The sequence below is a fragment of the Fringilla coelebs genome (genome assembly GCF_963513975.1).
Source record: "Fringilla coelebs genome assembly, chromosome: 7".
In the NCBI taxonomy this organism is placed as follows: domain Eukaryota; kingdom Metazoa; phylum Chordata; class Aves; order Passeriformes; family Fringillidae; genus Fringilla; species Fringilla coelebs.
In genome coordinates, this window is record NC_140035.1 from 4763152 (window position 1) to 4778410 (window position 15259).

A 15259-nucleotide genomic window follows, 5' to 3' on the forward strand; every position below is an offset into this window, starting at 1 on the left:
TCTTCCATAGCTTGTCCTTCAATATTTCAAACATTGCCAGAGGCAGTCAAACTCTGTTTTCTTCCAAAGGTTTTCAGGTTCACTATCACAGCTACTACAAGCTAGCTAGTAAAGTAGAAAATACATTTGCTATTTTAGTGTTTAATGTTTTATTTATTAAAGGCATCAGGTAGAGGCATTAAGAACATGCCCTAACTCTTGGCCAGTCCTGCAGGGCTCCAGCAGTTGGACTAAAAGATCGTTGTAGGTCCCTTTCAAATGAAATATTCTTTCCTTATTTATTCTATTTTGTTCTATTCTATCTATTCTTGCCCTCAATTATTATTGTATTTTTTGCTTTTTCACTTATGGGTTCCCCCAGCAGGGTTAGCAGATCAGCAACAGAGCAAAAATTTCTAGGGCCAAAAAGTGCCTGTCACAATAAAAAAGCAAAATGTATTTGAAATGATCTGATGTATAATTTAGGGGACGAGGGGAAAATGTCAGTCTGAAGTCAGAAACAGATGGCAGCTAACAGTGGTTCTTTAATGGTTTTGTAAAGGAAATGCAACCATTTTGCTGTTAAAAGCCACTCATGATTCTGCAATAACTTAAAATTAACGAAATACAACCGTTTCTGTGAAAAAAATGAGCAGATGGACTTTTGCCATTGTTGCTTGGGTTTCTTTTTTGTTTGGTTGGTTGTTTGTTTTTAATTTTGTTTCTAATTTTCCCCAAACGGACCTCACTTGCCAATTTATTGTCACTGTTCTCCAGCTCTCCTGGCTGTGTGCAGATGTGCTCTGGTTCAGGATGCTGTCTGCATCCATCAAGGAAAGAGTGCAAACAAACCAAGACTCACTGTTGGGGAGTCAAACAGTTCTCAGCCAGTAGGAGCTCCTGGCTGTGCAGCATCAGACAAATATTGGAAGAAGAAAATTATAGGTGGTAAAGGATGGTTGATCCATGTTTGCTCAGAAAATGAGCTGTATGTGTTGGTTTTGTTCAGGTAGATATATTAAATCAACAGCTCTGCATCTCAGCCTGCAGAACCATTTTAGGGAATTTTAGGGAAGTTCTCCAGTCTACCCTCTGTGTGGGAATTGTTCTTGGAAAGGTGTGGCAGATTTAAGGACTGGACTAGGGACAGGAAAACAACAAAGCCAGCTACAGCCACAAAATATAATATCTTCCTATGCACAGGGGCCCAAAAGGCAGAGAAATATACCAGAAACCACTGGGAAAATGGGCAGATTTAGACAGCGTGTGGTTTATGGGCCTCTGGGCAGTCTGTAGATTGTGTAGCACAGAGTTAGGGAATGCCCTGAGAAAATTGTGTGAAATCACTTTCTTTTTAGAAAGTTGCATTAGAATAAGTAGTAACTTGGTGTGCCAACCACATCCACTTTTCTCCCAAAATTTCAGCTTTATTTTGACAGTGGCAGTTGCTCCAGAATGGAAGCTCCAGGGCTCAGATGCTGATAGAGACTCTTCTTCATATTCATGTTCATTCTACTCCCAAGTAGAACTCAATGAATAATGATCAGATGGCTTAAAACTGTTCATATATTGGGATACAGATTTCTCTTTTTCCTTAGGTCATATCCAGTTACTTAAAGCCAGCCCTGTAGCAGAAATTTCTCTGTCCATTTGCAGGTTATTTTCTGACTCATCTGCATAGTTTTGAAAAATATCCTCAGAGCACCTCCTTAAGCTGGGTTTCTCAATTTTATTTTTTTTTTTCCTGGAGGGGAAAAATTGTTCATTAATTTTTTATTTTTTTTTTTTTGATCAGCAAAATTATTGAAACATGGTACAGAGCTTGAGCTGGGAAGGGTTGGAGTGGCTCTTTTTGGTTTTGTGATGTTTCATGCTGAAAAACATTGCAGTCTGTATTTCTACGAGATTTCTTCAGTTTGTTTGCATCATGCCTTGTGCTGATGGTGTGTGTTTAAGCAGATTCTATGAAGGATGTCTGCAGTAATGAGATATATCATCTCCACAGGTATATCCAGCATTACTTGTCCAATGTTAAATTATTGAGGCAGAATGTATCCCCATTGTTTGGTGTGAAGGTTTTGTGTGCATCATTAAATTAAAACAAACTTTTAAAAATTAGAAAATCAATTGGTATGAGGAATAATAAAGACATAGGTGTTGAAAAATTTTGAAGAATAATTTTTTTATAACTGTTACCATTTCAGGATTGTTTTTGCTTTGGTTTATTTTTTTTCCCAACAATAGTTACGACTAACATGCAAAAAATGGATGTTTAAGCAGAGCAACTGCACACTTCAATTATAAACTTGTGAGCAACTCTAGATAGAAATAAAATGTTGATTTCCAACATGTAACTTGCTAACATGCAGTTTGCATAACAAGCTCTTTACAGGGTGTGTGTGTGATATATTCCCAGCTAATGTAAATGCTGGTGGTGCTTCCTTCCTGAGGCATGCACTTAAATATATTTCAGTGTTTCTAAAGTTTGGGATTTAGGGATAACGCAAATATTTAGTGACATGTTGCTCTGTTTCCATTCCCAGAGCTGCTCCCCAAGTGCCAGCAGATGAGCTGCCAGCACAGATGTGCCATCACCAGGAACGGCACCCGCTGTTACTGCGGGGACGGATACGAGACAAGCCCTGACGGGAGAGGCTGCACAGGTAAACAAGAAACTCCACGTAACATCAACACCCAGGTGTCTCCATGGCTCCCTGCTGGCTCTCAGGGCCAGGGAGCTGGTGGACAACCAGCACAGCAATGCTGCTTCCTCATCCTTCTTCAGAGGTGTTGGTCAGGGACAAGCGTGGACTTTGGGGAATGGGAAAGAGTGTCCCTAAAATGAGAGCCAGGACCTCCCTCCTGACTCTCTGATGCTCCTGTACCCCAGCAGCAGCTGACCTAAGTCACAGAAGGATCAGTGTGTTGGGTTTTCCCACAAATAGGACAGGACTGTTGGGATGTGTTCTTTGAGCTTTACTGTAGTGTCAGCCTCATGACATCGTTGACACAATTGGAAGATGGTAACAGCTCACGTACTGCCAGCAGCCAAAGATTTTTCTTTGTTGCAGAGTATTTAAAAAACTTTCTAGCCAATAGCATATTGCTAAAGCTTACTGTCTTGGTTTGGAAAGACAGGTGCCTGCTAAAGGAGACAGGAGCCTCCCCTGAAATGGAGAATGCAAACCCTCCCCACCCCTCTGAATTGCTATGAATTTTAAATTAAGGGGCTCTCAGGCAAAAAATATGGGAGCAGGAAATAACAGTTCTTTAATAGGGAAGGGAAAAAATAAAGGATAAAATAAAACAATGCAATACACTAGAACAACACTGTCAGAGTCAGAACTCAACCTGACACCCTGTGGGTCAGGGTGTTGGTAGCAGTCCAGTTGGAAAAGGGGCTGCAGTCCTCCTGGAGTGTCAGGCGTGGTTCTGTTGGAGCAGGGCAGTCCTGTAGGAAAGGGGTGAATTCTTCCTCACAGATCCGTGGAAGTAGAAGCAGCTGCTGTTCCTCTGGGGAGTCCAGTGGAGAAAAAAGCTGTGCTGGTCTCCAGATTATATCTGGGTAGGAATGCTTGGCTCCTCCCTCTGGGCGGAGCATCTCACAATGGGATGTTATAGTTCTTATCAGTCATGTGGTGACATTCAATAGCCCCTTATCAGCAGATGTTCCCTGCTGAGGGACCTTGATTATGATCACTCAGGAAGAGAGATAAGGAGCATTGCCCACTTGACACCAGACAGCTGCCATACAGATGGCAATAGAATACATCTTGCCTTGCAATCTGGAACACTTACAGACAATTGTTCTAGCCAGTCACCAAAAGTACAGGTCTGCCTGCTTCAGACAATGTTTGCTGTAAGCATCACCTTACCTTTACTGTTTCCCACAGCTCAGCCAGACTGGAGCAGTTGTGGAGCTGCAGCTCAGTTGTGTGAGCTGCTCTCTCTCCACACCTCCCCACCAGGAGAGCCTCTACAACTTGTAGTGTTTCACCTCAGGGCCATGAAGTCACACCTAGATTAGGATTTGATAAAGAAACCCTCCCAAGGTCCTACGACTTAGCTGTAAATGTTACTTTGGAGTAATTAATTGTAGACTGTTCTCTTCTATTTTTTGAAATAATATATGACTTCCTCATTCTCTATCCAGGTGTTTGTTTCTTGCTTTATTTAGTTTTTTTTTTTCTATTAATAATCATAGTGGAGTTCTGTGGCCCTATGGATGTTCTCACTACCAATCACTTCTCTCTCCAACTAAAAGTACTGAGCCAGATTCTTCATAAATATAATTTATTATAAGTTCTTTCTCTCTATGGTTGTCATGTTTTGTGATTAAAAATATATCTCAGGAAGTAATTTAAACAGCAGGTTTTTTTTTAGAATGTCAATTTCTTACTTAAACTCTCAACCACTGTTAAATAGCATATCTTGATTTTATGGTATTATTTTTATATACCCTAGTTGAGAAAAAGGTTCTGGATATTTATTAGAGGAGTATATAGTTTTTGATGTTGGATGGTGGTTTAATGGGGACGGGGTGACAGCTCATTTAAGGAACTGTAAGACATTGCCAGCATAAATAGGTTGAGAAGGGTAATCAATTACTTCTTCTCCTGAAATGTTGCTCCATTCATCAACCCTGATAACTAGTGATCTCTATTGCTAACAAGGACCCAAATGTCTCCCTGACATGATATAGGCATTGGAGACTACTTGAAATAATGAAGGTTTTATCTTTCCAAAATTAAGAGCTATTGAACTTGAAAACTCCTACCCTCCTTTCTGGCTACTTGAGTGATTTCAACAGGCAACATCCCTGATAAATTCACGGTTTGGGAAAGGAAAAACATCAGGCCTCCCACCAAAATGATTCATGACTTATAAAACTCGCTTAGAATACTCAATTTTATTGAATTTCTTTCTTTTTTCCTAATCCCTAAACTAGATCTTGTTAATGTCCCTTTAGATGTGAATGAATGTGACACTTATGGAAGCTGTAGCCAGATGTGTGTAAATACAGATGGATCCTACACTTGCAGCTGTGTGGAGGGTTATGTGCTTCAGCCTGATAACAAGTCCTGCAAGGCCAAAAATAGTAAGTTTTAACTTCTTTTTACCTTCCTGAAAATATTTTGTGGTTTGGTTCTGGATGATTCATGTGAAAAGACAGAGATGAACATAGGTGAGATGAACTTTCCTTCCCTCCACTACAAAGAGCTGCACAACGAGCTTAGGAAAAAAAAATTCACTTATTAAGACAATACTCCAAGGGAAATATCAAAAGTTATTATCTGGATATTATTAATTAAAGCAAAATACTCAATTCAGCCAAGATTAGAAGAGTTCCCAGTTTCCCTGTTCATAAATAAATCAAAGATTTTCCTCACACAAACAAAAAAAAGGCTGTTTACCCTGGGAAGACAATGGAGACAGGGGAAATGATCATGAGGTAATTGTACCCTTAGGATGAAAAAAGACATGAGATTGCTTTGTCCTTGCATCATCCCAAGAGGTGAATTTCCTGATATACATATTCACATGAGGCTTTTTGTTGCTTTGTGCATGTTTTCATTACTTATAGTGGATTGGGTATTTGAGGAAATTAGTCAATTGTGCTTAATGAGGCAATATAGTACACAGTGTTTTCTTATTCAGCATAATGAATTAACAATGCTCTTATATTAAAACACAAAAAAAGTTCCTTAAGGAATTCTTCAACATCCACAACACTGAAGCATGTGCAGCTGAGTATGAAGCCCCGTTTATTGTGTATATTTTTAAGGCTTCCTTTTTGTAATTATTTTGCCTTTAGAAAATAGAAAGGTCTGGTGATGGTTTTGAGGCTTCCTCACCTAAAGATCATACTAAAGGTGTCCTTCCTTGATCACCATTAGGAGTTAGAGTGTTTTCCTACTTATACTGGTTTTTCTTTATCCATATATGGACTTTAAAAAAAAAAAAACAAAACCCTGAAGTCTTGTGAAATAAGACCATCCATGTGAAGTAAAAATAGTTTATTCTTTCTTACCTCGTGAAAATCAAAAATGCAATTCTCATGGTGCCAGTACTGGGCTAGAGATGACCCTTTTAGTTTCCCTTTTTACACACAGCAAACTGAGTAGCAACTGAGTGTTGTAGTTTGCTGTTGGTGTCAAGATGAAGCAAATCACATTAATAAGGAACTTCTCTGTAGTGTTTGCTACTTTATCGTGTTTATTTGACAGAAGTTTTCACATTTTTGGTATTCTCGGAAAGGAATCACTACTCATTAATCAAAGAAATCCCTGTAGGACAAAACAAACCAGGGTCATGGTGCTGCACAGAAATGAGTGTTCCCCATTACTTTAGGTTTTTTGAAAAAAAAAAAAAAAAAAAAAAAAGGAAGCTTTGGATCAGAAGAACAGGATCCAAGAAAAAAAAAAAAGGCAGGTGTCTAAGGAAAAAAGAAACCCAGCCCTTAGAAAACCTTTTTTGTCCTTAAAGAGCCTAAAGCAAATAAGGATGGAAAATGAGCATCCTCTCTGCTTTGGCTACCTTTGGCAGAAGCAGTTGTCAAACAGATGAATTAAATGAGCTGAGGGACGTTGAGCTCTGTGTGTAAAAGCTGTGAGAGATAAGAAGCAGCACTAGAGCTTTAGGCTGGGCTTTCTGTGGAGCTTCCAACGTTAATAACAGCAGATCTGCTCTGAATGTGAATTTCCATCCATGCTGAGATCCTGGGCACAGCCCAGAGCCCCAAACCCCCCAGCTGGCTCTGGAATGAGCTGGGAGGTTTCTGAGCCCTGAGGAGTGTGTTGGAGGTTTGCACAAACAGGATGGCACTGCTGGGACACATCCCTTGAGCTTCCTTGTGGCACCAGCCCCATTTCATAGTCCAGACAATTGGAAGATGGCAGAGCTCAAATCTTGCCAGCAGTACCCAAGGATGTCTCTGTTACAGAGCATTTTAAAAACTTTCTAGCCAATAGCATATTCCTAAAGCTTATAGATCATTGCTCTAGCCAATCACTAAATGTGCACCTGCTTCACACAGTGCTTGTGTGCCTTCCATTAACCATACACAACACTCTGTTATTAAGCCTAAAACCTTCTACTGTCTTGCTAAGTGTATTTTTCCAAATTTTTTTCTGTAGTCTCCTATAGACTATTTTTTCTGTAGTCTTCAGGTCTATCTCGATCAAACCTAAAAGTCAAACTCCTGTTTCACGCCCTTGCTTGCTGTACCACTGTAACTTTTCTACTTTCAGGCTTTACAGCTACAACTAGCTGGAAGCTCTTTACTGTTTCTGAGACCTGTTTTCACAGCTTTCTAGAAATCTTCCCACCTTCCCTATTTTTCCCACGAGGTGCTGAGCAGGTGACACGTGTTGGCACCTGCAGGAGCCCTGCCCTGGGGACAGTGTGGTGACCCCACAGCTCCATCAGCTGCTGGGGGACATCAGATCCTGTCCCCTCTCAACCACCTCTGCACGTCTGGGGTGGCACAATCAGCAGAGAGCTCCCCAAAATCTGCTCCTTGCTGCCCTTCAGGCAGCCAAATGCTCGGCTGGGAAGGCGCTGAGGTCTCCCTCTCATTAAATTCTGCATTTTCTTCCTCAGCACAATTAAATAACTCTGGAGCTGAAAGCTTTCAGCTGCACATTCCCTTTGGGAGGGATGTTAAAATGGGTATCAAAACAGCTGGGGGCTCACTGTGGGGTTTTTTCCAGACTTTTAAAGCATATTTTCTTCTATGAAAAAAGAGACAGTTAATGGTTTCTTCTGAGGTGAAAATGAAACAAAACAGAGCTTTCTGAACAGAATTTAAGAATTTACTTGTTGACCAGGTTTTTATGCCTAAATTGCAAAGTCTGCATGTGATGAGAAGAGTATTTAAGGAAAGGGAATTACAGAATTGGGAGTATCTAGCTGAGGAAAAGAAATTCACCTGTTTTACAAAAGCTCCTGGTCTGTTTTATATCTCCAAAGCCAATCTACAGAGAAATGCTGTGTGGTGGGAAACATTGTCATGTAGATAAAGTGGGATGAACTGACAATGACTAAAGAAAAAAAAAATTCTAGCTTCTAGAAAAAAAAAAAATCAGCCCTGTTTAACTGATTGACAACACAATTTTTTTGTAAAATCTCATGAAAAGTTTTAAAGCTTTAGAAATAAAACAACCCATTTTTGAGTACATTATGGTTAAACATCAAAAATAATGTAAGAAAAAATTGGACTTTTCAGTATTTTTTCAGTTTCTTATATGATACATGCATTGGTGACAGCAAAGCTCTTATGATTTGCAATGTATACCCCAGGAAAAGGGGTGAAGCTGTTGGTAAACCCTGAATTCTGGGGTTTGGTGCTGGAAAAATTAGAAAATGCTGGCATTTTTGAAGTTTTTTTCAGATGAGAAGTCTGTGTGCAGTGCAAGACACCTTCATTTCTGATTTGTTGTGGCATCACTTATTGATCTGTATTTTAGACAAGATCAGGTAGGAGGGAAATGCAAGCCTTTCATCTTTTCCACTACTCTATCTTAAACATAATTCAAAGGAGGATGCTTTCATTTTAGTCAAGAAGGATGAATCATAAAACTTCCCTGGATTAAAGAGCTATTCACTTCTTATCTTTCCTATAAAATAAAAGAAAAAATAAAAAAAGAAAAGGAAAAACTTGTGAAAATAACACACATGAAGTCCACTCGCTTGAAAAGCTGCTGTCAGCTCACTGCAACTCACCCTAAAGCTGTCCACTAAACTTTTAAGCTGTGTAGAATCTGTTCTCCAAAAACAGACAAGTGGTTTTTGTGAGAATAAAGACATGATTTTTTTTAATATCTCCTGTTTTTCATCTGCATTATGCTATGCAGTAAGTTAATGTCTATATTTTTATAAAATGTATTTATTTTGTAGCATTTTATTATCAATATATTATGTTTTTCAAATTATGTAATCAGCCTTTATCTGAGCAACACTGAAGGAAGCAGGTAATCCACCCTACTGTGCCAAACCATGATTAACTGCTTTAATCCATTGAATTATTTAATGCATTTATGCTTTAAAAATACAATTTCAAGGCCAGTAATCCAGTTTCTGTATTTTTAAAGTGTAATGGTGCCTGCTGAGCAGAACCTCTTGGCAATGCCACAGGTCCTTGCAACACCTTTGTCTGCAGCCAGGTTTGATTACAACTGCTGCTCAAGAGGGTGGAACTGAATTCCTTTTAAGAATTCCTTTATGTCTCAGACCCTAATACCAAAATACAGCCTTTCTCTGGAGTTTAGTGAGGTATTAAATCCTCGTTACAGTTTTCAGGAGGTCAGTTCAAAGAAAAGATCTGGTTCTCTCTCCAGCCCTAAACCACCTGGTGGCTTTGAAACTGCAAACAGCTCCTGTGAGCTGCCTTCTCTTTGAGGCTTTAGATACTGCAGGCTGTGGAAATACCCAGCTTAACACACAGAATAAGAGCAAAAATCATAATAAAGGTCTTTCCACGCTGCTGGGAGCTGGGGAAAGAGTGATTGAATCCAGAAGTAGGCAGTGGTGTTATTTTGTGGGGAGAGAGAAGCTGAGCACAGAGCTGCTGGATGTGGAAATAAATCCCTAGACTCAGCAGGATGCAGGTGGAAACTCTCCTTTTGTTCCAGTCTAGGGTGAGTGGGTGATAGGGACAGAAGTTCCTAAATCTGCTTTCCTCAAGGGTAGCAAAAGTTGCTAAGAACAAGGGGAAAGAGAGATTCCCAGGCACTGACTGCAAAGGGACTTACCTGGCAGATTTCAAACAAAAAATTGCTTAGTGAGAACTCCCCCTCCCCTCCACTGCTTTATCTTTTGGAAAGGGAAAAACAAACAAGATCGAGAGCTTCACTCGTGGCTTACACCACCAGGGATTGTTTTGCAAAGAAATTCAATCCCTGCAGTTCTTGGATTTCTTCTGAAATTCAAAGAAAAATAATTCTTGGATCTGATCTGATGGGTGGAAGTGAATGTGAGGATGATGAGGACAGGCAGTAAGTTCCAAAAGCAATGCTGCAGAAGTGTGGATTTACAAATGTCACTCTGGGATTTACTGAGGAGGGACAAGATGTGTAACAAGACAGAATATACATTATGGAATGAGAATAACTGAGTAAATGAAATACATATTGGAAGAAATAAACACTGAAGCTCTATAGAAATAAGTTTTTTTTACCTGATAAAATAAATAAAAAACTAAAGCAAGATATTTAAATAAAAGCAGATATTACCAAAGAACAGAACACCTTTTTCTGTGCCTTTGAGTGAGACCACTGAGCACTGCACTCACTGAAATATTCTTTTCTCTTTAATCAGACCTGCTGATGAAGTACCATTTGTCAAAACCTTTTATTTATGCCATTTTTTCCCACCATTTAGACATCTGGAACTGCTTAGGGAAAAATTGTGAACTCCATTAGGTGGAATGTTGATTGAAAGTGCTGCATGTCAATGCAGCGTTCAAACATTGATGCATTCCTTTGAAAACAATCAGATTACATTGGGGTGAGAGCTCCTGATGTGGCAACACAAATTTTTTTCACATGTGCCTAAACTGACGAGTTTCTATGTTTTAAGGTTTCACTGCACTGGATTTATTGTCAGGTTGGTTATAAGTTCTTTGAGTGGCACCCACTCCTCAGATTTTTGTCCTATTTTATAGACTCTTCTATAAAAAGCATCTTACAATTTCATGTGTCCTCATGAGTTCTGCAGGTTTTTCTGGCCTTAATTCCTTTTGAAATTCCAGTAATCTGGACAGAAATCATTTGCATAAGATGTATTTCATTTTATGACTTGGGCATGAAAAATGTTGCAATAATGATACTTGGAATTAAACAGAGGCTGTGAGGCTGGGGTAATTAATTTTCTTTAATGATGTGAACTGTTGGAACAGCAGGATAAAATAGACTAATAATTGAGAATATATGATAGTTATGAAAATAAAAACAAAACCAATTTATTGCCTATCTTAAAACAAACAGGTAAGAACATTAAAAGCTACATTAAAACCAAAAAGATAAAAACGAAGCCTACATCCTGTTAATCCATCAAACTCTCCTCGCTTTGTTTCCAGAGCCTGCTGATAGACCTCCCCTCCTTCTGCTAGCAAGCCCTGAGACCATTGAGGTGCTGCACCTGAATGGCAGCAGGGTGTCTGCCTGGAGCCCTGTGAAGGGCTCTGCCGTGGTCACCCTGGACTACAGCTACAGAGAGGACACCCTGTGCTGGCTGGAGTCCAGAGACCTCTCCAGCCAGCTCAAGTGCTCCAGGATCTCCAAAACCGGGACCCTTCCGGAGGAGTGGACGGTCAACATCGCCCAGAACCTTCACAGTGAGTATTTGGCACACAGAGGTGTCTGTCCTGGCAAACAGGAGCCTGCAGAAGTGGTTTTGGGCTTGCTGCTGAAAGCAGGCTTGAGGAATTAAATATTGCAGCTTACTCTGAAGTGATTTTAGGGTTTTTCACTCATATATTCAGTAGTGTTTGTATCTCCGTAAAGGTTTTTAAGATTTGTGGTTTTATAGACTGACTGTAATGCGTGGGAGTTACAAAACCAGCAGGGCAATGGAAGAAGAAATGTTAAAGGCAAAATAGTGCTACATAAAGCTGGAGAGTCATTCTTTGCTACTGGGACAATGCTAACAATGAAATGGAATCAGATTTAGCACAACCACTATCATAGGTATGTTAGTTCTTGAAAATACCTAAATATTTCCTGATTTACTGGAAACAAACTGCTGCCTGTATTTTTTTTTTTAATTAAGAAAATAAATTTAGAAATCCCTGAAGTCATCACACTGAATTAGACTCTGCATTACAGTGTTGTTCCTCAGTCAGCTTTTCAGTTTGTGGGACAGTTACCTTATGAGGAAGGTGCTCATCCCCAGACACACTGATACCTTAAGGTTTAGCTTTCATATTTTTTTAGATTCTGAACTGCATTAGTATAACTTTGGACCTCATAAAAAGTGTTAGTGAGTTCTCTTCACAGCTTAGTCAGACAAAACAATCCTTTCCCAGCCTGCGAGCCAAGAACACCACTACAAAAAATGTCCAAAAAGTGTAAAGACCAACAAATTGAAGAGAGCAATCTGGGAGGATGGGACTTCATAACCTGAAGCTGATATTGGACATTTGACCCCAATATGGAAATGGCCCAAAATTTGTCAAAGTGTGAAAACTCATGACTTGGAATCCATCTTGGCTGTAGCCATGGCTGGGCTCTTGTGTTGCCCAAGGTGTATCCTTGAAGGCCTTTTAATAAATCCCTGCTTTATTCCTTTAACTCTGTCTAGCCTCTCTTCCAGGCATCAGCATTAGCATGTGAACAGACTGCAAAATGTCATGCAGGGAATGAAAAAAAAAAAGGGGGGATTTTCTTCCTCTTTCACAGAGATGTTCTAAAATTTGATCTAAGCTTTGGAAAAATCCTTTTAAGGTGAGATGTGCATCAAGGAATATCTCTGGAAGGATTTCAAACCCTCTGACCATGAGTTCAGGAATATTTAAACCACAAATTTTACTATAACTCTGAGAGGTGCAAACATGATAAATTCTTCATTGGGATTGTCCTTTGGACTATCAAGATAGCAGTTTTTAGGTATGCTCATTGATGCAGGGCAAGGGTCTTTTTTTAAGGGTCTATTTTCCTAATTTTATATGTATTATAATAGTAAATTGAATTTTAAAAAAAATCTCTCCAAAAATAGGGTTTGGATACTGTGGATCTTTTTATTCACTATTCATTGTGAGTATGAGTATACTTTTAGTGAGAACTCTCATCCTAGGCATAAATATAAGTATTTGCAAGGTTTTTTTTTCTTGCTTTCTTTTTGTTGCCTCTATTCAGTTGTTGTGTGTGTTTTTTTGGTTTTTTTTTTTTTTTTTTAGGGGTTTTAAGTGTATTTTTGAGGCCTTTTTATACTTTAGACATCAAATACCCTAAAGATCATGGTGGTAGTATTTCACTGTGCGTTTTCAGTTCACCTAGCCATTGATATTTTGGTTTCCTTTTAGCAAGAAAAATCAAATTAACCACAGTCCTGGGCAAAATGTGCTTTGTTTTGAACTCTGTGTGTGCATTCTGTCATGATGTTTGCACCATCAGAGTGGATCTCAGCCTTCCAGCCTGTGCTCCTGTCCCTCTGTTCCCTGCATGTCCAGGGAATTTCTGATCCTGTGCTGGCCAGATCTGCAGCTCTGCATCTGCTTGCAAAATCCTGGGATGGATTTGAAATGAACACAGTGCTGGAATTAATGAGCTGCTCATTTTTCATAATGCCAGCACACACCGGCTTGTGGTATCTAATATTCTTCTCAAACTTCATGGTAATCATTCAATCTAATTTAGATGAAGAACAATAATTCCCTTGGACATGAGCTGACTGTAGAGACTTGCTTTGCCTTTTTCTTTGATTTTGATTTGGGAAGTAGTGCTTAGGGACTTCAATAAAACAACTTAGCTGGGAGCTCTGACTGGCACTCTCTCCCAGATGGAGCTGTGGGAGTGTTTTTCCCCAGCACACACATCCACAGACACTTCTGTTGTGTTGCTCAGAGGAGCTGCATCAATCCCCATGGTCTGGGCATGTCTCCTCAGAGGGAGAAGCAGCATGAAACTTGCTTTTGTTCACCTAATTAGGATCTTCGAGACACCCCTTGAGTTATTCCTGCCAGGACATGGCAGGAATCTCATGTCGCTCGGCGTGGTATATTTGCCAGATAATCTTGTGGCTGCTGCAAAATTGAGTCTTCATTTTAAATTCTCCTTTTTCTTCGCTCCACCTTCTGTTACCTGTCAGGTTATTTCTGCTGTTTCTCTTCATTGTACAGCGCTACACCTGATGAGGCAAATTAATTTTGTTACTCTGTCAAGGAAAATGTTTTCTAGTCTAATTGCATTTTCTGCCAGCTCAAGCCAAATAAATGGTCAGGGCCGTGGGGTGATTCACATAAAATTGTACATTCAGTTCTTCATAGGAAGTTTTCTTTTGTGTTTTGTGAAATTGGTTATTCCTAAAAGTACTAGGGAAAAAAGAAAAAAAAAAACCAAAACATAAAAAGCTTTCTTAGCAGTGTTTTTGGAATTTATCTTTTTTTTTCCAATCTTCTAATCATTTTGTTAGTGAAAAAAAAATCTGCATTTGACACAAAAAGTGCTAGAAAAGTCAGTTATACAAAGTGATTGGGACTGCTTGAAGTAGATTTATTCAAAGTGTTTTCTCCAGTGAAGGCAAGTAAGTCTTGTAGTTAGGAACAAAGAATACAGATCATCTTTAAAGATGAAAGTCTCCATCTAGGAAAGCAGGGACTATGAAAATGACTTCATTTTCATGATGGGTCATACAGCACCAGCTCCAGGTACTGAACATAAGCTTTGGATTCACAAAAGAAAGGAAATTACAGTCCTCTAGTTCCCATCATTCACCCTCAGAAGAGTCCAATGTGACTTCACTTTGGAGAGGATGAGTCCCAGAGGGATGGAATCAGATCCTTTGAAGCACTGGGGAGCTTGGTCAGTGTCTCACTCTGCAGAAGGGGAAAGGCTGAGGAGAGGCTGATCCTGCCCTTGGGTGTTTTTTGCTCTGCAGAACAGGATGCTGCTCCAGAGATGCCCCCTTGTGCTTAGTATTTAGGCTAATTTCACCCTTAAAATATTGATTATCCCAGGGCTTGTTTAGTAGTTTTATCCCCTCACATAAGGGCAGCTTCTGCAGGCACAGCAGGATCAGCACAAGCATTTTGGTCTCAGCCAAGGCCAGGCATTGTCACATCGTTTCACCTTTGTTTTTTTAAAACCAAGAAGTTTTTGGAATAGAAGCTGGATTTTTTCCTCTTGGAAAAGCTTTATGCAGGCAGTGCAGGAGCCAAATGGGCTTTCAGAGGTGATTTTCCTGTAAGGAGGCTGGTGCAAGCTCTGTCCATGGTGACAGAGGTGCTCCTTGACACCTCACAGCCCACTTCAGTGAGAACAGCGAGACTTTCAGGAACAATCATTTATTTAAACTGATATATCTAGGCCCAAACTAACAAAAATTCTTTCTAATGGCATGAATGTGGAAAATCTCCCAATTTTCTGCCCTTTCAAACCCATGATGTGCAGTCTTACATTAATGCTTTTTGTGTGTGGGAGCTGAGAGGTGGCCAGAACAGCATCCTCTGGATGCAAGAATCCCCCTCTTGCTCATTTTAGGAGGCATTTTGTGTCTTCATCCTTACAAGCTCCACACACCTTTCATGCTCTACAAACCAGCGCCAGGCAGCACAACCTGGGGT

At 39.8% G+C, this 15259-nt stretch overlaps 1 protein-coding gene across 1 annotated transcript in view; it reads left to right on the top strand.

The window, feature by feature from the left end:
* LRP1B (LDL receptor related protein 1B) overlaps window positions 1-15259 on the top strand; it is a gene marked incomplete at both ends in the record, with an annotated part of 618484 nt that overhangs the window by 326235 nt on the left and 276990 nt on the right. Inside the window, 3 exons of the mRNA XM_084209463.1 lie at window positions 2523-2642; window positions 4949-5077; window positions 11057-11314. Coding sequence (XP_084065589.1) covers window positions 2523-2642; window positions 4949-5077; window positions 11057-11314 — 507 coding nt within the window. The remainder of the gene's footprint in view (window positions 1-2522; window positions 2643-4948; window positions 5078-11056; window positions 11315-15259) is intronic.